Source organism: Rhynchophorus ferrugineus, unplaced genomic scaffold, assembly GCF_030347505.1.
Source record: "Rhynchophorus ferrugineus isolate W39M unplaced genomic scaffold, kcgeb_rfMv2 rfM3, whole genome shotgun sequence".
NCBI classification, from domain to species: domain Eukaryota; kingdom Metazoa; phylum Arthropoda; class Insecta; order Coleoptera; family Curculionidae; genus Rhynchophorus; species Rhynchophorus ferrugineus.
This window is the reverse complement of record NW_027472582.1, coordinates 24,970,560-24,996,549: the sequence shown is the minus strand read 5'-3', so window position 1 is coordinate 24,996,549 and position 25,990 is coordinate 24,970,560. Positions and strand designations below refer to the sequence as shown.

General features: G+C 30.5%; 1 protein-coding gene across 2 annotated transcripts in view; it reads right to left on the bottom strand.

The window, feature by feature from the left end:
- The window catches only part of LOC143192898 (cyclic nucleotide-gated channel alpha-3), a 223,821-nt gene that overhangs the window by 11,293 nt on the left and 186,538 nt on the right, over positions 1-25,990 (bottom strand). For both annotated transcript variants that reach the window (XM_076398689.1, XM_076398690.1), the window contains exon 10: positions 9,522-9,773. In XM_076398689.1, the coding sequence (XP_076254804.1) occupies positions 9,522-9,773 (252 nt within the window). The remainder of the gene's footprint in view (positions 1-9,521; positions 9,774-25,990) is intronic.

The window sequence follows — 25,990 nt, the reverse complement described above, 5'->3', positions numbered from 1 at the left end:
GTTTTTGCTAATTGCTAAATAAGCCTAAAAAAATAGGTTAATTTACGACATCACGTTAGAAACCTCTAAAATTAGCAATATTGCCTTAGTATATTATGCATGTATTATACATATAAACCTTCCTCTTGAATCACTCTATCTATTGAAAAAAACCGCATCAAAATCCGTTGCGTAGTTTTAAAGATTTAAGCGCACATAGGGATATAGGGACAGAAAAGGCGACTTTGTTTTATACTATGTAGTGATAATATGACATAATATGTTTTCCATTTAGTGTTGTTGATGTGTTCGGTGTATACAGATACTAATCATGGAATCTTCAAGATTGAATTTTAGACAATCATTACTTTTGTTATTTGATTTAAAGACCAAACGAAACTAATATTGAATATAATTTTCCGGACATGAGAAACTGAGAATTCGATGATTGAATTAGTTACGCCGAAGGAACTAACCAAAGTTATTAAAACTGACATTAACCGCAGGAAAATACCAGGTTACGATTTAATAACAGGATAACTACTGCAAAAACTACCAAGAAAGGGGAATTATAAAACTCGCCAACTTGATCAATACAGCATTTAGATTAAAACATGTCCCAGGCATTTGGAAGATGGCGGGAATTATAATGATCCCAAAACCTGGGAAGCCACCAAACGAAATAAAAACCTATAGACCTATGGAACTGCTGCCAGTGATATCTAAGGTTTTTGAAAATATCCTGTTGAAAAGAATAAAACTGATCATAGAGAGAAAAAACTTAATACCAACACACCAGTTTGGATTTATTAACAAACATTCAGCAATTGACCAGGTCCACAGAATAACAGAAACAAGTTTGCGAGTTATTATCTCGCATTCTATGAGTCTGCCCCATGGATAAAGGCTGAACTTGAGCCATGGTCTCTGTGATGTTAACATTAAAGTTACCGATGACCAAGAGTTGTAAGAGTTATCAAGAGTACAAACATTTCGATACGGTAACATTTTGTAAGAAAAATGGGAAATGTTTTTAGAACATGATAGAAGTCATCAATAATCAGAATTCTAGTCAGAATACATGCAAGTACCTAATATTTTATATTTACAAAATATAGTCACACATTTTTGTTGGTATATAGATCTAGTAAGAGAGCACTATATTAAAAGTTTGAAAATGTTTTGAAAGCACTTTGATTAGGACAAGACAGTAATACAAGAGGACTAGAACTGTATGTCCTTTTCATAGGCGATCTAGGAGAAGTAGGTAATATAATAGTCCGTCAACTGGTGCTCCTATCTTCAGTCATATTTCCTTACATGATACAGTCTTTGTCAAGATTTTGCTATTTAGGACTTCCAGAACGACGAATATAATTCGGGAATATTCTCATACGTTTGGATAAATTAATATCAACTTTTATAAATTTTATTTTTTTGAGTATATATAATATTATCAAGGATAAAATACATATAAAAACTATTGATGGATATTGTTAATGTAATGAAGATGTAAATATATCAAATTTATAAATGAGATTACAGAGTGATATTGGATCAAAAATATATAAAATTTTTCTATATTATATATACCTATTATTTTGAAAAAGGCCGTGGTTACTTTATTTTATATGGATACTATCGCGAATGTTCACGCCTAGGAAATAAACAAATAACTATTTCATAAACCCCTTTTGTATTCTGATCAGAACATTTCCAGGGTTGCTTAACCCTCTTTGGATTTAACGGCTTTGAGGTAAGGCCATAATGGTTAAGAAGCTTATGTCAGAAATGGGACAACATCATTATATTCATAGATGCAAGCTCAACTGTAACCGAATAATGAAATATTCGAGCTATAGCTATGCATTCGTATTGTGTTTCCATCTCTAGAATAAGGAACAATTTTCAGCGAGCATGGTAGGATTGTTAGATATTTGATTTTACCGTATTAATTAAGACAGTGTAGAATAGAACATGCTAATGGATTCATATATTTGTCGAAGATATAGTATATGTGCAAACCATAAGTTGATAATAATAATTTTCGTGAATAATTAGTTCATATTATATTGTTGTTTTTTGCAAAGAGAAATCAGCAAATTGATTTTTAATTAATATTAATATTGCATACATGTCACATGTCAAAATCAAATTTTCTTAATAGTAAAATTAAATATCAATGTCTGAAAATTATTGTTATAATTTAGTTACTTTACAAAAAAAAATTTGAAACAAGTTCGTGAGTTATTAATGAAATTCAATATTTATTGATTTTTAGTGACTCGCATAGATAAGGCTGAATTTCTGTCATGGACTGTTGAGCTTAAAGTTACTGAGTGACTGCTTGTTAACATACCCCTGCAGTTTCAAATCTTGCGAGATCAATGTCAATAATTTTGGTGGGTAATTTTAATTAACATAGGTCGCAAAAAAGAACTATTTAGGTTTTGTGATACTTTCTTTTTTATCATAGAATTACACGTTTCTAGACAATTTGGGTAAATATGTTAAACAAATTATTATAATAAAGTAAACGAGAGTAGTATTGAAAAATAGTGTTTTATTTAGAAACCATTAACCTTTTTTTTTCTAGTACGTTTTTGCTTTTGGAAAGAATCTGGTCTCTCTAATGGATCCACCAGTAGTATATTATTGAGGCGTTTAATTTTTATTGGTATCTTTTTTCTATCTCATTAATGTCGTGGCGAAATCGTTTATCTCCTTCACTAATATATCACATTATTTTTTCGAAAAGTTGTCGAGGTGAGAATAAAGCAAATGTACTTTTAGACTCGTTAGGCATCCCAACCCTTGAAATCCTTTTATCATTCATTTGATGATTTGTTTATAATGTGATTGGCTAAAAATATTACTATGACATCTTTTAAAGCAATCCACCTTTCTTTTTGGGCATCCTTCATAATCGTGATGAATAGTGTGTCAGTTATCCGACGAAAATATTTTCCTTTACCTTTTATATTGAAAGTCTGGGACATTTTTAAACCATGTATTTGAAACTCCATCTATGGGAAGTGGTTTTACAAATTCTTTTATCAATTACAACTTTATGCGCAACGAAGGTAAAACAACATTCTTTTTTTTTGTCAATTCTTTTCGTCCAGTAATTTCCTCTGTCTCTGATATTCCATAAACTCAAAAAACGAGGAAGCCTAGTAAAGGGGCTTTTCTAGATGCTATGCGACAAATATTGAATTGGTGTGCTGTTATGTGGTGTTATCTGTGGATAACCATTAATGTCGGAGTTATACTAATGGAGGCTAGACTCTTGTAGGTAACTTGAAGTATATCAATATTATCTTAACTATGCATTACTATCTTTTTTGTCACAAATTGTGTCGAAATGTATATTTTTTAATATTTCCAATTGTATAAAAGTTAAAGAAACATGTAGAGTTTAAAATAAAGACTATTAATTGACTTGAATAATGAATCGACTGCACAAACAACACTCTATGTCAGTCTAATCCTATTCTATTATAAGCGAGATCCTTATATTATAAATGTATCACTCGTTAGATTACGTCACCAGCCATCACACGGAATACATAGAATATTCAGTACCACGTTAGTTGCGCTGTGTAACATAAATAGGTCAAGAGATCCCAGGTAACCTGGAACATATATACCAAAACGGAACATTTGAGGTTCCTATCTGTATCTGGTGAGGTATAAAAAGAACACTACAACTATTTGAACAATTTAGGCGAAGGACTTGGTTAGAAAGGATCGTTAATTGAAGCAAATCAGGCTTTATAACAACGTCTTGCATTGTTTCCGTCAGTCAACAAACGATATGGATACAGATCGTCTGCTTCCTATAGTTAAGCATGGGGGAACATTAAACACCTTCCCTGGCCAGCACAATCGCCAGACCTGAACATAATTGAAACATTATAGAGAGTTTTAGAACAGAGAGTGAGGAGTAGATTTCCATCCCTAACATAATTGAAGCAATTGGTGGATGTTTTGATACAAGATTGGAACAACATTTCGTTGGATACTTTTCAGACTCTCGAAAAATCTGTTCTGCGAAGAATTACAGATACTGTTTTAAAAATGGTGGTTAAACAGCTTATTAATAAGTACATATTGTGTATTTGTCAGGTGCTCATATTGTTTGTCCATACCCTATATTATTCAACAAACTAAGCGAAGGACTTGGTCAGAAAGAACCGGTAACTGGGTGAGCAAATCACGTCATCGCGCTACAACATTGTCGTATTATTCATGCTTTTCCCGTCAGAACAAGCTTAAACTAGGAATGGAAAGTTTTTTCGCATGCGGTGTATTTACCAGACTTGGTCTCATTCAACTACTATTTGTTTTTGCAATTCAGTATACCTTAACAGATTCACACTTCAAGACGATAGAATATGCGTAAATCAATCAATAAATTGATGGCTTCGAAGACTGTAGGCTTCTTTCTGGCGGCATTCGTTTGACACATGGATGTGGTATCAGGTTATAGAAAATAATTCACAATATTCTGGATATAATAAAAATCTGTAAAAATTATAGCAAAGCCGTTTAAGTACTTTACTATAAACCTGAAAATATATTCAAACTGAGTAATTGTATATAACCGATAATATATCAAAGAGAGTATGTAAAGATGGAATATTTTCCAAATTGGCAGTAAAGAAAGAAAGAAAATGAACTTTCTTAGAAGCGACCGATAACGGTCATTATGTATTCTAAAACGCATCTGAAATATTCAATGATTTCGACATTTCAAGAAATAAATTATTCAAAAATTCTTTTCGTTGCGTTTCGCAGAAAACTTGATTAAAAACTGGAATAACGAAAGATTTATTTTTAGAGCTGCTGCAGAGAAAACGAATAAAATCTCTGTTCCAATCCGCGGCTCCAAAGTTATATTTTCATGAGTCATGTTAAAAATAATGTTTCGATGGTCCTATTTTTGGAATATATTTTTCTAAATCGCAGTTTTTCTATTAATTTTTAATATTAAGTTTTCATAAGATTTCATTTTGGAAAATTTGGTATTCTACTTATGACATTTCTGGGTCCAAGTGATATACGCGCTTTCTTTCTTAAAGCCTACTTTACACCATTGAGACGGTTTTGCAAAGACCAGCGACCAATTTTGTAAAATGACAGTAGGATTGGTCAATGTCTGGGCTATATCTATTGATCTCGTTCTTATTCAATTCAATCAATTCTGGTCGTGTTTTCTAATCGCCGGTTTCGATACGTGATTTGCAACTGCTTGTACTTCTTTAGCTTTCGACAACGATTTTTTTAAACCAGCGATTTTAAAATATAGAAACGTCAGTCGATAGATTTTTTCACTTTTAGTTTATGTGGAGCTCAACTATCGCGTTTCTTTTAGTAATATATTTGGTGTTATGTAAATCATTTAAAACTGTTTTATGGTCGGTATACAATTCCAATTCCATTCATCCCATTCCTGGGATGAAACATGTTTGTCTACTTCGATTTACTATTACTGTTGCGAAGTAATTACGTTTATCTATATTGAAAAAAATTGTAATATTTGTAACATGGGAAAATAATTATGACTTGAAACAATTTAAAACATTACAATATATCGAATGTCTGCTGAAGTGAGGTCATGATAAGAAAGACACCGAGCAAAATAGAAGACATGTGGCTAGCAAAAAGGGTGTTTCATCGGTTCGTTGTCGAGGGTTCTGGCTAATGGGGGTGTAGGTACCGGGGCTAGACGAAGTGTGTTAAGAAGACGACGTTAAGATGTTAAGACCTGGAAGAAGATCCTTTATGGTGGCCATAACCATAAATTTCAAGAAGGTCGGAAATCGCTGAATATTCGAGCATTTTTAAGAATCCGTAACGCACGTATTCCATCTGAGTGAGAAGTTCCTAACTGAAAGGGTCTTTTTTTCCCGAAATTCTGCACGAATCAGGATGCCAGAAAGGTTTTTATCATCATCTTTTAGGTTATATATACATTTCGTTACTTACCAGGTTTAATGCCGTAATGTTACTGAGGAATTTATGGACATCATCTAAAATTTTGAATAGATATAGGATAAGTGGAGACCTTGTAGCATTATAGGTCGAATGAAACTTGGGCCAGGAATGATCGGTTCTTCAAGTATGAATTCATTTTATGATTCTAAATTTGTTTTATAAAATTTCTCGGAATACCCAACTTAGGGTTGGTTTATTTATATTGGTATTTTTATTTTTTCCAAGGCTAGTATCTCTATAAAGTGTCAAAGATCCTGGTGAAGACCAAAATTATTCCCTTTATGATTGCAATATTTTATCTTGCAGATATTTTAAAGCACAAGTCAACAAGTTAAAGTCACTCATTTCCGTCAAGTTTGGTGATTTTTGACGAATTTTTATTGCTGCATAAAACAAGTAAGATCTGTTAGAACAATGTAATATGATTATCTTTCGTAGTATTTTACTGAGCACAATAGGCAAATAATATTCAATAGACCATTCTATTGCTATACTTTAATAGCAGTCACTAGTCCTGTATATTATTTCTGCAATTATACTAGTGCTACATTTTTTAGATGTTTCGTGGAACTTTAATCTAACTTTAGGGATTTCACATTCACATTTCATATTTCATTTTTATTTAATTAACTGTATAATAGCTATTCCTTATCTTTTACACTATAGTAACATTTTCGGTGATAATAGTGTTTCAAATAAACGTTTTAATATTAACGCCTTTTAGAAAATGTTATTCGGGAATATTCAAGAGTTGTTTTTTTATTCCTTTCTTGAATTGATAGTTTATAATTGGGATAACTCATCTCCTATTTATTCGAATATCAGAAACTGAATCGACATGGGCAGATACAAGTTTACATTATTTCATAAATTATCATTTGTTTTGTACTGCTAACAATATTTTTTTATTTCCAATGATTATATGATATATGATATCAACGAAAATATTAAAAATATAGAATAGTCGGTTTATTTTTTTAATAAAACTTACGGCCGATACAAGAAAACAAGAAAACTCAATTCATAGCGGAACAAAAAAAGCAACTACAGAACTGTAATAGAAAAACTCTCATAAAGTTATCATCTCCAGGAATCCTTCGAGGACGACGAAGAGCCAAATAGAAACTGACGTTCCGACAGCGAGACATAAAAGCGGAGTGGCCCGAAGGATTGGTGGCGTCTTCGATCTGTCACGGGAAAAGGCCTCTATACCGGAAGCGATTGTTTGGAGGGAGCTTCGTGAGAAAAGACATGAATTTAATACACATTGAAAAATATAGCGATCAGAAACACATTTAATAGAAATGTATTTATCTAATACAGAGTTGTAATGAGACATAATACCGTCAACACTGGTGGATGTCACGTCAAGTTGAATAAAGTTTATATGGAGATATTCAAAAAGTTTACGAAAATTACATGGAATTTTATTGATTACAGTGTTACCAGTTGTTGTCGACTAACCTACAATTTGTCTTTATAGTAACTTAAATCTAGGTATATATCTAGGAGGTCCCATGGGCTCAATCTTAGTCTCTTGTGTAATAATGTTTATGTATTAACACTTCTGATTTTTTATTAAATGCACCTCACTACATTACATTACACAAAATCAAATGGTTTGATTATCTTGAGCCAGTGTCCAGTTTTGGTGTTATCCAAGAGTTGTATTACTTCGATATTAACATGAGAATGGACTATGTCCTCATGTCTCCACGCAATTCTCTTGATTTCTTGTGTGACAGTCGGTATCTGAAGGTCTCGGTTCAAGTAATCAGTCTCATAGTATCTTGCTGCATCTACATTACTTACCAGAACTTTATTCTGGAAAACTTGTATTGTATTTATTTTAGTTTTCGCGGAATATATCCATAATTGAATTCCGCATGTCCATATAAGTCTCAATACTTGTTTATATAATAGCAATTTATTTTGTACTGATAATTGTGATATTCTTCAAGTTAACCAATACATTTTTCTATATTTAACTCCAGTTCTTTCCTTTTTTACATGTTCCTTCTAGTGAAAGTAGCGAAAAGTAGGTTTACTCTTGTTTGACTTTAAATATGCTGATTGTGATGTAAGATTTCAATGGTTCAGTGTGTTGATTTGGTAACATTTTCTGTAGCTTATCAATAATACTGTCATTTCATACCCTATCGAAAGATTGTGCTACACCTAAAAATATAGCTGAATATACTTATTTACCTTCTTAAGCTTTTTCAATAACATCTGTAGTTCTATATACCTGGTTTATTGTCGAGTTTCTTTCTGGCAAACCAAACTTTAGGTATTAGAATTTTTCTCTCAATAATCGCCTTTATTCTTTTAAACAGGAGATTTATAAATACCTTAGATATTACCACTACCAGCGAGATAGGTATATACGCTGTTATTTCATTTGGTGGTTCTTCAAAACGTTATCTTGAACGACATCTTCCAAACGCCTGAGACATGCTGTGTTGATCAAGTTGGTGAGTTTTATAATTCTTTTTCTTGGTAGTTTTTGCAGAAATTATCCTGTTGTTGGATTAGTAAATTAGTGTCAACTTTAATAACTTTGGTTAGTTCTTTTGGCGTGACTAATTAAATCATCGAATTTTCATATTCTAATGAATTTTGTTGCTATGATGTCGTTTTTGTAGCATTTGAGGTAAATGTGATTTGTTCAAATGCAAATTGAATAGAAGCGTTGCAAGGTTCAAATAAAATAACTATTTTTCAACGGATTCTTTTAAACGCAAAAATGGTTTTTGAAAGTAAACTACTTATACTTAAGGGAATATTTTATAAGCTCCTATAACAAGTTTTCGGACAGGAAGATTTGTTTCAGGCATTTCAAGGTTGATGATTATATACCCAAATGCGGAAGAGCATTGCTTAACGAAGGTGTAATGTATATTGGAACCACCAGCTCTTAGCCCACATTAGGATATTCAAACATAAGTAGATGTTTAAATATAATTCAAAGGAAATAAATTGAGGGGAAAATTAAATTTAATTAAAAATTATAACATGTTTTTCTCCCCAGATTCTTTTGACACAGTCGAATCTGTAAGCACAACACCAAAATTATTAAAAACTAAATGTAAATATGGTAATATTATAAGAAAGAATTGTTCCATATATTTATATATTATGCAGTTTTATCATTTACATATCTTTACATTATTATATTACTGTTGTTATTTCGTGTTATCTAAATGTTGACTACTAGGAATTTATCTTAATTCATTAGTGAATGATGCTATATCTCATTTTAAAAAAATTATTACCAAAATTATAAGCAACACCTAAATTAGCTAAAACTTAATAATATTTTGTCAGCAAATAATTGTCTTTCTAACACAATTAATTGTCCATTTAATAATTAAGTGTTGTCTGTTTTGGCGTTAGAAATGGAAATTTTTTCATTAATGCTGAATGAAGGGAATATGATTTAGTTATGTGTTATTGGTTTTAACAATGTTTCAAAATTATATTGCAGTTAGTTTTCAGCTTACCTTATCATATAACAATGCACATATATATGTTTTTATTACCTGATCTGACATGTTGCTGTCTACTTTGTCTGCTTTGTCGACTTCGATCGCTGCTAGTGGATCCCGCCGGGCTATCTGGCGTTGGCGGAGGTCTAATTGTCTGTATAGGAGGTGGAGGGGAAGATCCTAATGATCTGGGATAAAGCGGTGTTAGACCTCCAAGGGGAATGGGAGGTACCCACATGTCTTCCAAAGCTACTTTTCCTCTAGACTCGACCAATCCAGGTGTAGACTGGCTGCGACCCATAGCAGCTAAAAATAAAATTATAAATTAACAATATTAAATGATAAAATGTATGCAACATTTTACTGGAAATGGTAACATATTTTTTGAACAAGTTTCGTAGTTTTTTTTTGTCGAAATTGTTCATTCATTTTTCCAAAATTGTACAAAAATAAAATATGTTGTTGAAATTATTGCTTGTTTACAGTTTTGTCACAACATTTGAATTGTATGTTTAAGAAAAAATAAATTTACGCTTAATATAAATCAGAAGAAATAATATCTGCTGAATACGAGGATTGAGTATTTTCAAGAAATTCATTAGAGATTATATAACATGCTGTTATTTTGTTCTTGTTGTTTAAAATCGTTTAAAAAACTTTGTTAATACTTGTGCTTGATACAAAAATAATAACAACTTGTTCAAAATAGAGAGAACTGCATTAAATTCTCACTAATAATGTGTAACTAATGTATTATTTGCTCATAGACAAATATAATACCGAATAGAAACGTGATTAGTTATATGCCATGATCAAAGGAATATTTTTATCATCTTTGATAATCGGCTGATGCAATTGAATCAATATATTGAAGCTCGTATATCATAGGCAGTTCTCTGCGAGTTTATACGTATCTATTGATGACTGCCCAACCAAATACCATAGCGTAAGTTCTGTAAGAGCTCAATTAATATTAGTCCGATAATTTTCGACGGCTGGGCCTAGCAGCTCAAAGTTCTCTTTCAATATACGTGTATGATAGTATGCATAGGGGTTTATAATAGCTTTGTTATTACAAGTACTGAAATTCTAAATATTTTATAACTTGCTATAACATTTTCGTTATATTCTATTATATTTAATGATTTTTTGGTTAATATAATTTATATTAAGTTAAAATAATGGTTATACCATGTTGGAAACGCTACATTCGTGCAAATAATGTACGTGCAAACATATATTTTAATTATAATGTCTGCGACGGCTGAAACAAGCGATCGATGAAATGTGTGAAAACAGTTGAATTGTTTAACATTTTTGCAGCAAAAGTGACTGCAGATCTCAATACTCACTTGAGTAATACTATTTCGACAAGAATAACACAGAATATCCGAAACCTATTATAATGGACACCAATGAAGCCTAATACCTGGACATTTGATGATACCAAGAATGTTGTATGGTCCAATAAGTCATCGATTATATTATATTGATTGTTTGGATAAAGAGTGCTATAGTTTTTCCACAACTACGGTTAGTGTGAAAATGACAATATATGTGGACTAGTTTTGTGGACCCAAATATACGGACGTTGAATTTTTATATATAAGTCAAACAATGAAAATCTGAAAATAAATTGATTACTTATATTTATATAAATATATGAAATAAATTCTTATTATCATGAAATGAGTAAGCCTATTTTATTGAAATCTACTTTATATATTCGCGATATATTTCTTGTATTGACTAAAACTTGATATAGCATGTTGATTAAGAGTAAATTGTAGCTAATAGCTATAGATTTATAAACTAATTTTACTGTAATAATGGCTTTACTATTACTATAACTTTATTAAATAACACTTACCTAATAAGAAAAAAATTGTAAAACAGTTATCTAACCAACTATTTTTAGTATTCTAATAAAAACCGATTGTATTGAATATTTAAATTAAATTTTATATATAAATAAATTAATTAAATTTATAGAATTATATTTATTTACTAACAATTGGCCTCTGAATGTCATAGACATTGAATTATAACTTTTAATTTGTTAATTATTTTTTTATCAATATTATTAATCATTCTTTTATATTATATTATCTTTATTATAATATTCTCTATCCGCATTACAGTTACAGGCACACCACCGGATTTCCATTCGATAATAATCAAAGCTTAAACCGATTTATGGATGATCAGCTTGCAGCTGACTAATTTCCTGGGTTTTGCCAGTTTATACAGTATCTTATTGTTTGACCTTTACGCGACGGTACAATCGATTTTCGACACTGAACTGGATTTAGTGCAAGCGATTTCTTCCATTCAGTTAAACCCATTGAATTTAACAGTAAGCTTAATGTTAAATAATAGTGTGTTTTTTTTAAGTTTTGTTTTTCTATATATGTGGATTGTTCAATAAAACTTTGGACACTTCAGATCCTTAAACTAACTGACCGTCATAGAGTCATTCATCGCATATTCCATTTTTATCATAAATTGAAGCAGGTATCTTATATTTGTATACTAGAAAAGGGAAAAGTGAGTTTTTGACAATTCTCTTGACAACTCATTTGAAGTGGTGTTTAACCACTTTTCTATGTGTTGTATGTGTTTATATATTTTTAAAGAAATATATAAGAATATATATATAAATATATAATATATAATAATATAAAAAGTTAAAACCGAAATATATCAAAGTTTGCTGGCTTGGTTGGCGCAGTGCTCAAGGCGACAGGACGGTCCTCCTACTGTTGTGATAGTTCCGGGTTTGAATCCTGCTGGGACATGGATGTACTTTATATTTGTGATTGTAATTTGTCACAGGCCAGTCGGTAGGCTTAATGCCAAGCACCGTAGTTCGGAGCCCACGTTAAAGCGCAGTCGAGATAAACCCTCGTTGGTAAAAAGAAGACTCTAAATTATATAAAAAGATCAAAGTTTGTTGCAGTTTATGACATGTCGAAGGTGGTTCGGGTTCAGTAAAAAATGGAGTTTTGTGGTCTACTATCTTGATACTTTTTCACCACAATCGTCTTAAATTCCAACTTTAATACTCTACTGTGCATGAAACACGAATATATTACTATACTCTAGAGAGTTTTTAAAGGCGAATGAGCTTCGGAAGGTCATATTTATTTGGAATATCCGCAGTATCATTTACATGGATTACATTCATAATAGAACATTAATAACTGCAGAAAATATTATGTGGCTATATAGTACCAGTTAATTAATACGAGAAACAATTGTGATATTTGAAAAGGAAATGTATCCGCTTCTAACAAATAATATACGGGTGGCAACCTACGCAGTTCTGTTGGTCAAAATTAACAACAGCTGTATTATCCTGGTTTTTAGTCATATTTTATCTTTATTATTATTCGTTACTAAAATGACATTATTTATAATAATCATTATAAAATCAATTTGCTGTAATTATTTGGATAACTGCACTGTTATTATCTACTATCAGCTACTATCAGTTGTTGCACCACTAAAATCTGTTCAACATAATCTCGCTTTATTAGTAATGTATTGTTCATTATTCATTTCATATATAATGTTCTTAGTCATTTAACGTTGGTATTTCATACATAGTGGAATTTGAAATAGGATGTTCATTTTAATTTAACATCGACCAACTTTTATCGGAAGATCCTGTAGGTATCCACCATTTGTAAGTACCATAGTGGCTGCAATTTTTTCTTAACAACTTGTCAAGGTTTATTGAATTGGAATGTCAAAAAGAGTTCTATTCCATTTTCTGACATTAAAGAGAATGCAATATATCAGCCACAATTCAGCAGGCAATTGTAGAAAAAAGGAATTAAGGAATATTGCGAAAAACTCATTCTGAAGTACAAAGGAATGTATTGATTAGTGGCTAGATATCAGCTTTGTCACTACATAATAATGTTTACTTTACCAACAATAAATCAGTGTGTAGATATCAAAGAAGTAGATATTTGGAAGCTGTCGATAACGTTAGCAAGCACTATGCCCAAATACAACACAAACACGAACTTCATTAGCATCAATGTTGATGTTATTCAGCTCCTAGATAATGACAGCTTACTCAGAAGAAGGCCAGATTATTAAAAAACAATAAATTTTTTAAATGAATAATATTCAAGGAAATTAATTCTAAAATGCTCCTAGATATGTTCTTTTAACTGTAGAAGTTCTATTTAATTATTATTTTCTGAATAAGCTTTATATTCAATGCAATGTTTCGAATGAATTATTTCTATTACTACTATTCGTATTTTAGAAACTGATACAACATTTATAAATACAGAGCCATATAGAAATTGGTAATACATGTGAATGGACTAAATCGTAGATAAGAACACTTGGGTATTGATAGTCTATATTCTCCATTGACGGCTACATTTTGTAGGCGAAAGAATCAAATAGGAAATGTGAAAAATATCTTCGATATGATAATTTTTTGTTTAAGTTCTCACATTTTGTTAAATCTATTTGAATATGCCACATAATGTTGATGCTTAACCATTATAAAGGTTTAATATTGCCTCATTTCCCCTAATGCCACAGAAATAACGCATTTCAATTCAAAATGTATCTCACCTTAAAAGCAATAAAACCGGATATTTCACCTGCAGTAATTTCCACAGAGACAATATAGATACCGCACTGTAGAATCGTGATTATTTTGTTTAGTTTATGTGAGTCGTAAACCGCAAGTGTTGCAGAATAATTTCGGTTGCAACTAATTCTAAATGCAAAACGGTATATTTACCAAGAGTTTGGAAAAGAAATAAGCTATATGAATCTCACAACGATTAGAATCGATGCCCTGTTCTGTATTACTTGACAACAAACGAGATAAGAGCGAGGTAAATATATAAGTACGTATTTTGTAAATTAAAATTAGTTTAACAAACTTAACCTAAAGTTAAGTCAACACTTGTACAGTTAATAAACGTATAGTTTGATTCGCTTAAAATTCCTGCTGGTGATCCACTACCAGTGTTGCTTCCGTGTTGGTGTGATTTACTAATTTTTGTTGCGCCTTTCCTTTCCATTTCTGTATAGAGGCTTTAAAAACTGAAAAGTTAAAACTATTTCATTAAAAATAAACTTAATTTACAAAAATATACGGTTATAATGAGTGGCGTGTTTGTTTCACTAGTAGATATATGAATGTCCTTGTAGGCTTGTGAATATTGTCGAAGACTGGTGAAGGCTGTGAAGATTATGTGAAGAGTCTTGAAGACTATAGAACGTGGCGTATACGCAATGCCCACTCCGAAAGCATATTGTACCTGCCAATAACCTTCCCTTCTGATTACTAGAATATTTTAGGTATTTTCTCATCTACTAAATAAATTTTAGGCCAGGAAACAACAATAAAATGTGATCATACAATGACCGTCAATTTATTGGACCTATTCAAGCATATCGTGATAATCTATAAAAGTGTAAATACATAAAAACTGTATTTTGGAATATAAATATTATCATTTTACTAACTACTTAATTAGTTTATCTCTCTGACATTCTAAACAATATTGGCCACGAATAACACTGGCAATTCATTGAAGAATTTTATTTTGATAGCGTTGAATTAGTAGTTGGTTTGATGACTTCAGCATAAATGGGTCGAGTTATAAGTGTCTTTCGACTAACAAGTACGGATGTTTAATACTGAGCCTGATTTGCTTTGATTTTATTTTGATATGATGTCTCCAATGTAATGGAGATGGAGATGGATACCGGAATTGGGTATCCCAAAGTAATATAATTATAATCTGAAATAGGTTTGAATAGTGAGGATGTCTCTTTTATGCGATACACAAAGTTAAAGAAATATTTTACTTAATCAATTGACTATTAACAGTTCTGCCGTAACAATTTGCCCATATTGTGGATCAGTCCTAAACGATGTAATGAAAGTATTTCTTTTTAACAAACGCATTTTTAATAACTGATATAATGCATAATAAAGTATTTGGTCTATCGTTGTGCGGTGATTTAGAAATCTAAACTGGAAATCTAGAATACTTACGTTTAATGTGTTTGGTGTCTTTTTTATGTTAAGTTTATTTATGACAACAAAAATACTCGAAACACATGTACATTCGTTTGAGAGCATTTATATAGCTAATATCTAAGATATCAGTGCGTTAAGAGTATGTAAAATATTAGATGTGAAGTCAGGCTTTGAGGCAGGTCTTTGGGGTAGAACAAAATTTTCGGGATAAGGAGAATGCAGACGCGAAGAGCCAGAGGGAATCCGTTAAGGTAAATCGTAGGCGTATATCTTTTACCGAAGCAAAATCATCATTGGATAGGTTTTTCCCTCCCTAGAAATATTTACTATTCAGATTGTGAGAAAAAAGAGTAAAACTAACTTACTTTATGAGTATAAGGTATCCAAGGGAGGATCAGTGGAGAATAATATGTATCCATCCCATTAACTGCGAGTCTTCAAGAATATTCAGGTACCTAGTCAAGGGAGCTCACACTTGCAGCAACTTGATAGTGTGAAGATTGTCTTCATTAAGAATTTATTATATCCGTCTATTAATTGTAAGTTTAGTTTATTTTAAATAAGGTAGTTGTTAACTTAACATTTTTTATTTACATTCGAGAGGAAAAAGAAGCATGGTACAGGCTGGTAGTTATTTCATAAACCAATCATTTTAGGATTTAGATTGTTGTCAATTTCTAGTGGAGTTGAATACCGCGTACGTCTCCAATCTATGAAATATATTCTGACAGATTTGTATTTAATTAGTTCTTGTAAAGTAATTTATTTAAGAAAACCATTTATGTAATAATAAAATTTATAATATAAACTAGAGTCGGATTCAATATTTTATTCGCATTTTTGACTTCAACAGATGCAAATTTGTGAATAATAGCTATTTTAACATTTGAATCATTTATTTAATATTAGTGTAATTGTGACAAATCTCATCACAATTCTAAGTTCGCAGGATATCATTGACCGATATAGTTAAAAGCACGGATCTCCATTCGGTAATAAACAAAGCTTGAATTGGTTTGAGGTCGATCAGCTCACAGCGGACTAATTTTCTGCGGCTTTACCAGTTTATACTGTATCTTATTGTTCGACCCTCGGGTGCAGGAACAAATCGTTTTTGCTCCACTAAATAGATTTATTGGGCGAGCTTTTTTCGTCCGCTCAAACAGTCTGGCTTTCGAAAATAAATGGCTAATATATTACCGTTAGCTTGACCTGGGCCTCTCAATATCCTTAAAAGTTATTTTTCAAATTCCTTTCAAAATAGACATAATTCCTTAGGTTTTAAGATAAATAATTACTTTTGTATTAAAACTAATGATGAATAAGGCATATTTTACACTATAAAATATTTTATGCTAAAATAATTTGTGCTCATATTCATATGAATGAGTACTTAAATAAAAAAACTGAAATGAAACGAATACGAAATGCAAATATCAGAAATCGCTTCATTCCAGCTCCTAATATCCGGCTTTTTCGAACGCTTATTCTGGTAATCCTTTGATATGGTTTCTATTGTATGGACTCTACAGATAAATCTCTGATACCGTTATTGTTTACATCAGTGCACTGTTAAGGAACAAACAAAACAACACCGTACTGGTTGAGATGATTAATGATGATTGAAACGTAGAGTCTGGGATAAGATAAGTTTAGGAATGTAGCTTAAATTTAAGATAGCCGGATTGACTGGTGCAGTGGTAAAGGCGACAGGGCGGTTCACCTAGTATTATGTTTGTGATTGTTTAACATTTCTGATTGTCCTTAGTTAAACGTGGACATATATATATTTATATATATGGATATATATTTATATATATATATATATATATATATATATATATATATATATTTATATATATATATATATATATATATATATATATATATATATATATATATATATATATATTTATATATATATATATATTTATATATATGTATATATATATATATATATTTATATATATATATATATATATATATATATATATATATATATATATATATATATATACAAATAAAATTATGATAGTATTCTTAAAAATTATTCCCAAATTACTCTATAACTCTTAATAAGTAACTTCAATTTCTGTTTACTGAACAGCCTAGTATTTGTTTTATTGTAAAACCATAGTAAAGGATGTATATTATATATTAGATAGTAAATATATAGATATTTATTCGTATAAGATAATATTAGGAAAGGCATTTTAAGTAACCCTTTAACTATAATAAAAATCGACAGAAAATTATAATTCGATGGCAAAAGCTTATTAGGATATATTTACGATTTATCCATTTATCAAAAATATATACTAATATCAGTAATATGATAAAATTTTGAACGCTTTATCTGAAATTGAAAAATCGACATAAACGGTTTTTTTAAATTCTCTCTAAATCGGGTTATTTTTCGAGATAATCCAATTTTTTATATGGATCCTACTAATTCATGAGTTGATCTCTAGTTAAAATAAAAATGTAAATATTTTTGTGGATATTTTTTATTTGTATTTTACAATGCAATCCATTTTTTAAAAATTTTATTACAAAGTAAAGTTATTGCTGATATACAGTAATATTAATTTCTCAGATAAGCTTTAAATATATCTGTAATAATTTTATAAATACAATGAACTGCTGAACTGAGTCGATTTAATTGAAAATGGTGTTAATAGTATGTAAAACAGTGATTAGTTATGAAATATGATTTAAAAAGCCGGCTTGGTGGCGCAGTGGTGAAGGCGAAAGGAAGGTCCTCCTACTGTTGAGATAGTTGCGGGTTCGAATCCTGCTGGGGCATGGTCGTATATTTATGTTTGTGAATGTTTAAAATTTGTGATTGTCCTAGGTAAGAGTATAAAATACGACAAGGAAAATGATCCCAGTCAGGCCAGTAACTAGGCTGGGTAAGACCGGATATCTTCTGGGATGATTTCTAAAGATGGTCACTCGCCAGTCGGTAGGCTTAATGTTGAGGATCGTGATTCGGAGCCCACGTTAAACTGTAGGTCCAGTCCAGATAAACCGATAGTTGGTAAAAGGAGACTTTAAAATATATTTTAAACAAAATGATTTAAAAAAAAATGTTAAAACCGGTTAGCTTCCACCTTCTGTTATATCAGTTCGTATCAGTTATATATAGTAGGGTATTAGTTCCTTTCATTGCCCTCTATTTTTCTAAGTAATAATTATGTCAAGTAATCTATAGTTAACTAGCCTTATTTAGCTTTTTATAACTTCAATTCTGAGTTAATTTAGAGATGTCTCTCTATTGATTTAGAAAAATTATTAGATACTGAATTTTGGCAACAACATTTCTTTTAATTTACACTAAGAATTTTCGATTATCGATGTTGGAGGTTAGAAGCCAATGTCTAATAATCTTTTTTTCGTTGAAGTTTGATAAATATGGAATTTTCTATAAAATATAGCGGATGTTATTTTGTTACCTTAAGCTGTTATTTGTTAACTTGAAATAAATAGTTGCAATATTAATAAGTGCCTAATATATATTATAATTAATATTAATTGTAATATGACACAGCTATGATAAAAAAAATTGGATTATTAAATTTAAATCTCCTGAATAGGATTGGTTTTATCATTTTTTTATTAAGTTGTTACGACCTCAGCTAATATATAACACCAGTAATTACAAAACAACATTTATTCAATGATATTGCCTATGTTGTAAATTACTTTTTATCAGGAGTGACAAAAATCAGCGAGTAATAAAATACGTGTGTGAATAGAGTGTTAGAAGTTTTTGGTTTCAAGAAGTTGGAACTACGAGAGGGAGGGAAAAAACACTTTGACGACATTATTTTATGTCAAAATCGAAAGACCATCCCAGAAATTATTCCAAATGATTCCAAAAATTCAACAACTGTTTTGACGACTTGAAGAACAGGCTTTGAAGGGACGAAGTCAATTTGGGAAACTAAGTAACTTGTTTGCATTTTATTTTAAAACTTGACTGAAACTTGACTTGAAACTATTTTTGACTTTAATAATATAATTATAAATTTGAAATATTTACAAGAATTAAGTATTTAGAATCTGAAAATTACAATAGGAAGAATACATTTTTAAAAGATTGAAAATCCTTCAAATGATTAATTTTTAATAGTCACTAACATTTAACTAAAAACTAAAAAGTTAAATCGTGTTAGAAAATACTGAAACAAAATAAAATAATCCTTGTTAAATAAAAACAACCTCTTATGCTAAGTTAGCTCGGTAGAGTTTGACGTAAAAGGTCAAGGTGGAAAAATCGAGCTAAAAAGTTATTTAATCGCATTAACGATTCGATCTAAATTATATTGAAAGCAGCGCCTTGAGGCAACAACTTCGAACTTAAACTATTAAGCAAATTAGAGTAAACCCTCTTTGGACTGATAACCTGTCCGTTGTAGTTGCTGATGGATCATTTAGGTGGTTTAAAGTCTTAAATCATGGCGGCCAAGTCAATTACGGTCCAAGCAGAAATTAGACGAAATCAATCACGGCACTGGGATCTATCGAACGAGAAAATTGAATGTCGGGAGAGCGCCATGAAATATCTCAGCTTGCTTGACAATATTTTTAACGGAAAGCATATCAAAATTCTATCGGGATACCCCGGCAGGAGATAAGATACTTGATGGATGTGAAATGGACATGGAAAATGTGTTTAGAATTTATAAAACATAATCTCCAATATTACAGAATTATTATATTTATTGCATTTCTCAATAAAATGAGAATATTAAGTAGTTTAAAATATGTATTATAATAATATATTGTTTAATAACAGGGCTGTATTAATTAATAAGGGATTTTTAAGAGATAGGGTTGGTAATTTTCAGTAATGTTTTGGTGAAATATTTGCTCTAATCTTAAGACTAGTCCCTTTATTAAAACATAAGTCAAGGTAATATTTTACATTGAATATACAGATTTGTAAAATAATTTTAAGAGCTGTTTAGGTTTTGGAATCTAACCAAATCTTTTGTTTCTAGGTATTCTGAATCCGAAAATGATTTCCTTTTTGTGATAGGACGACAAGTTTCTAGACAGTTGGAATAACTATGTTAAACGAGTTGTTACATTAAAATAATAGAGATTAGACCTAAAATATATCATTTTAATTACAAATCCTTAGCGATACATATTTTTCTTATCTAACATAGGTTCACTGGTTCATATTATATGTTATCCTTTTCTTTTTGTAATAAAGCTCTTTTAGAAGTACTTTTTTGGCTGATATGAAGATTATGAAAGGTATCTCTGAAGCATCTAAAAGTAGCCTAATTTCATTGAGACGTTCAATTTTTCCTTGGTATCTTCTTCCATCTATTTAATGTCTCAGTGAATACATTAATCTCCACTCACAAATATTACAGAAAGTAGGTGAGATAGGAATATTCCCTATGCTTAGTTTAAAGACTAACGTCCGGAACTTTGTCCATATTATTTTAGTTTTCGATATATCAACATACCTAAAGTCAGTTGAAAATATTCAAATAGCTTTTTTGTTCCAGACCTGTGACATTAATTAGATTTAATAAATATTTTTTCTGTCATTTCTGTGTCATAGTCTACAGTAACAGTGCCTTTCTGATTCGATTGGAAGGGAAATAATTTGTTTTAATTGCTATAGAGAATACCAAATATTAATTTGTAAAAAATTAATGGTGGTTTATTAAATAGTTTTATATTATTTTCTATCCTTTATTTTATAAAATCGGCATGGTGATTTTGTGTGAAATAAAACATACTGAATAAATGTCACCGAAGTTATCGTGAGCTAATTTTAATTTAATGATTTCCTATAATAATAATTAATACGAGACCTGTGATACGCATACGGGCGAGGAAAGTATCAAGCCTGCCCTTGAAGACTCTATTGGTAGCTTTATTTATAGTGGGTTTAGAGAATTTTAATTGAAGAAATCCTTTTGCTGTCAAGACTGGAGCTATAGTGAAGATAATCGAAGGCGATAACTGAATTATTTATGCCTTAATAATTGTCCAAATCAAAATGGATTACAAATTAAAAATTGGATTATCACAATAATTATATTACAAGAAGATTGACATGTGAAAATTATTTGTCTGTTTGTTTTTGGATTCACCATTGAAAAATTAAAAAAAAAATTAAAAAAGAAGCACGTCATGAAATGTCAAAATTTTAAATATGTTGGGAACAAACTGTACAATATAATAACATTGATATTGGCGGTGAAACTTGAGTAATTGGTGAATGCTATATTAAAAATTGTATGCCCATTTTTTGAAGTAAAAAAAAAGAAAACGTACTATTTCATAATACACCGTCTTATGAAGTCTTTAGCTGAAAATAAAATCAAAAACTACTATCTAAACATTTATGTATTAAGAATCGTAATTGTAGATTATAGAAAGCAACTTTAAATAATATTTATTATTAATGAAAATTATTTAATATTAAATACTACGCCTGATATATGGATAATGGATTCCCAGTATTTTAATTAATTAATTTTTTGGGAATATATTTCTTGAAAGTATTGTTAGAATTAGGTGTTTATTGTGATATATGAAAATGATGTCATCTATTAACCAGGTAACGTTTCGAACAAGTTTTAAAACCCCCCTCCCCTTGGTTATACATGGTGGGTTTTATTCAATTAAAATCACGTTGATTTCTTTCTGGCACAAAATTCATTCATCTTAAATATTTTCAGAATATAAGCCTTCTCGAGCCTCACGTGATTAATGGAACATCTTTATTCAAAATATTTCTATTCCAGTGAATATTTTTCTTATCTTTCTGGAAGCATACCGAAATTATGTCAGAATTTATTTGGTCTTGATATAATACGAAATATTTCTTCGGCTGGTCATGTATCATTATAGAAGCAAGTAATTAGAAGGGGCAACGTCTGGTAAATACTATTGTTAGGGTTATTCTTTCCTTTTAGGGATTACTATATAGATATAATGTTACAAATTCAAGTGATCGCATATCTACTTTCTTAACGACTTAATAATTATATTTAATTTTCAAATAGCATGTACTTTTATGACTCCAGAGTATCTTTTGTTAAAATTTAGTCTCCTTTTATCTGACTTGGATTTATCTGGACTGGATCCAGGATGCCTCCAAACCACGGTTTAGAGGATATCCGGTCTTACCCCGTTTTATTACTGGCGTGATTGGGGTCATTTTCTATTTATAAACAATCATAAACAATGACTATGCCCCAGCAAGATCTAAACCCGCGACTATAGCAACAATAGGAGGACCGTCCTTGGCCATTGCGCTAACCAAGTCGGTAATTGGTATATTCGTAATTGATATTTCTGTAATGATTCAGTTCGATTTCAGTTTTGGCAAATTCATTGTCCTTAAACTTTTAAAATAATTCACGATAATTTATTTCCCTTAAATCAACATTAACGAATTCAAGTAATGTGTCTCATCAGCATATTTTCTTAAATTAAGGACATAAAATAAAGGATTCCCACAAATTACATTCGGTTTAAAATTCTAATTTTTTGAAATCAAATGAAAAAAAATTGATACCACTTTTTGATAGAGTAGATTTTTTCGGTAGAGGAGATACACTTTGTACAGTTTAATATAATTTATTATAGTTAATATGTAGTTATGATTTATTAATATACATCTAATGCGTTAAAATAATTAATCTATCAGTAATCAAATACGTCCCTGTACTTTAGAGGATATGAGATTTCAATAATACGTTAGAACAATGTATAATCAAAATATTTGAAAAGTTTCTTTTGGCTTATTTTAAGGACGAACTAGTTTCAACTTAAGGGTTGCGTAAAATATCCCAGAAATTCGGAATTTTCCGAGGAAATTTTAATTCTGTTTAATTACGGCGAAACATTTTGTGTGTGAATATTTAACTTCATTATAGACAACGTTAAACCGATACCTTTAGTGTTAGTTTGTTGGCGCAAACATATTTTAATAATACCTAAAGTATTTTATCATAGTTAAGATTGACTACTGCATTCCTTAAAATCTTCCTTTAACATTTAGTAATTTCTATACAAATTGCTGAAGAAGATACAGGATATATAGTAAATAAAAGTCTACATATAGAGTAAAAGCTACTGTTAGAATGAGAATATTTTATAAAATAATGTTTATTTTTCTAGGTAAAAAGATTGTTTATACCTCTGAGACGTTAAAACTTTTATAGTTTTTTCGAATTTTTTATAATGGTTTCACTGTCTTTTTAAAGCTTATTTTAATAATTGCTCCTGTTCCTTTCAGAATACTGATACTTCGAAAACATTCTTTAAAACCAGTAGCCATTACCGTCACTGAAATTTAACGTTTAGAATCGCTTGGCAATATACATTTATAGTAATTTTTTTTTAATAAAAAACAAAAAAGTTATTGAAATAGTTAAAACTGTCAGATTAGATGTCAACCATGCATAACCACTTTGTTATTTTCCTTTTTGGTAACAAATTGTTTATAAAGAAATATATAAGGGTGGACTGAAAGATATTTCAAAACATATTTGTGTTTCACAAACAAAAACCAATAGAAGAATCTGACAAAAGCAACATTAAAGCACATTGCCACAATCATATATTTATTTTTCAAGATGCTTTCATTATCACTAACACGTTTTTTTACAACTTGCAAGAAATTTGTTTAATTCTGCGTTGAATAATTGGAGTTTGAGTTCGAACTCTCTCACTTGCTCTAACTGCATGCGAGTGAGTTTTATACTAGCAAGACATCCGTTTATATGTAATATGTTTAATATTACTTTATATGTTTATATGTTTAATATTTTGTCATTTTCTTCATTAAATCTCAAGTCATATGCCTTTGAAATGTGAACTTTATCCTGTACCATGCTCGTCAAATTATATATAGCCTATGAAGTAAAACTTATAATGAATTATTTTACAAATAGTTTATAATTTGTCTCATAACCCAACACTAAACGTTATCATGATGAAAAATTAATATTTCGAGTATGATATAACCTTTTTTTCGCTCCCGATACGGAACATCATTTTGGCAACGTGAAAAATCTATTTTGACATCGATTTAGTGAGCATAGACATATAAAATAGTATTTCGTACCTGACATATGACTTCTTTATTTTTGGAATATTATAGTGTACGTACTTTTTAATACTCAGTGACACTAATATAAACCGATATAAAAAATATAAAATACTTTATTTTTTCATGCTGAAGCTTTTTTGGTGGAGAAGAATATGCTGAACCATCGTTAGATGCTTGACGAAGTTTAATACATTTAGAGAAACATGTTGTATGCTTCTGAGCTTCCAGAATATCAATAAAACAACATTTAATGCCACAAATTGGTGAATTGTGAAAATGTTATCTAATAAACAAGGATTCAATATAATCCTGCTAGTTTTTCTCGTCTTATTTGCTCACGAGCTCTTTGAAGTCTCATTTATAATTTACACGGATACTTTTTCGATAAATGGTAAGAAGCTTATTCCTCGATATTTTTTAGAATTTTTACCATATTGTCGTTGATATAGTGTCCCCCCACACGTCTTGATTATTTCTACTGTCACGTGGTCGACTCTAGCCGTCCTACTACGTTTTAATTATATTATTTCTGTTCGTAACTCGTTGTTAATTAAAAATAAATTTTTCAGAGAAGTTGCAGTTGATGCTTACTGTTTGTAAAGCTATTCCGTTGTAATTTATATACATGTATACTTCATGTATACATGGTATTGTATATATTTCAAGATAGTATTATCTCCACACTTATTACAATTACTTTAATAATAATACAAAGATGATTGCTATTTTTTATGATTGAACGGTTGAAACATCATTTCACTCCGAAGTCTAATCGACAGTCATCCTAGTGGACTTCACACAATGAACCCGCTCCAAAGCGTGGGAAAACACAACAGTCGGCTGCCAAGGTTATGGCGCCTGTATTTTGGGATGCACATGGAATAATTTTCATTGACTAGCTTGAAAAAGGAAGGACCATCAACAGTGACTATTACATAGCGTAATTGGACCGTTTGAAGGACGAAATCGCCGAAAAACGACCGTATTTGAAGAAAAAGAAAGTGCTGCTTCACCAAGAAAATGCACCGTGTCAAAAATCCATGAATTGCTTCCTCATCCGCCGTATTCTCCTGATCTGCCTCCCAGCGACTATTTCCTCTTCTCAGATCTCAAAAGAATGCTCGCTGGGAAATTTTTTTCGTCGAATGAAGTGATGATCGCCGAAACTGAGGCCTCTTTTGAAGCAAAGGACAAATCGTACTACAAAAATGATATCGAAAAGTTGGAGGATCGCTATAATCAGTGTATCGCCCTCGAAGGAAATTATGTTGAATAAAAAAACTAATTTTGCCAAAAAAATGTGTTTTACTATGGTAGGCCGGGGACTTTTCTATTGGCTTGTTAATTACATCCGCTTAACATATAGTCCAAGATCCTGTCTAAAACCTGTCCTCCGGCATG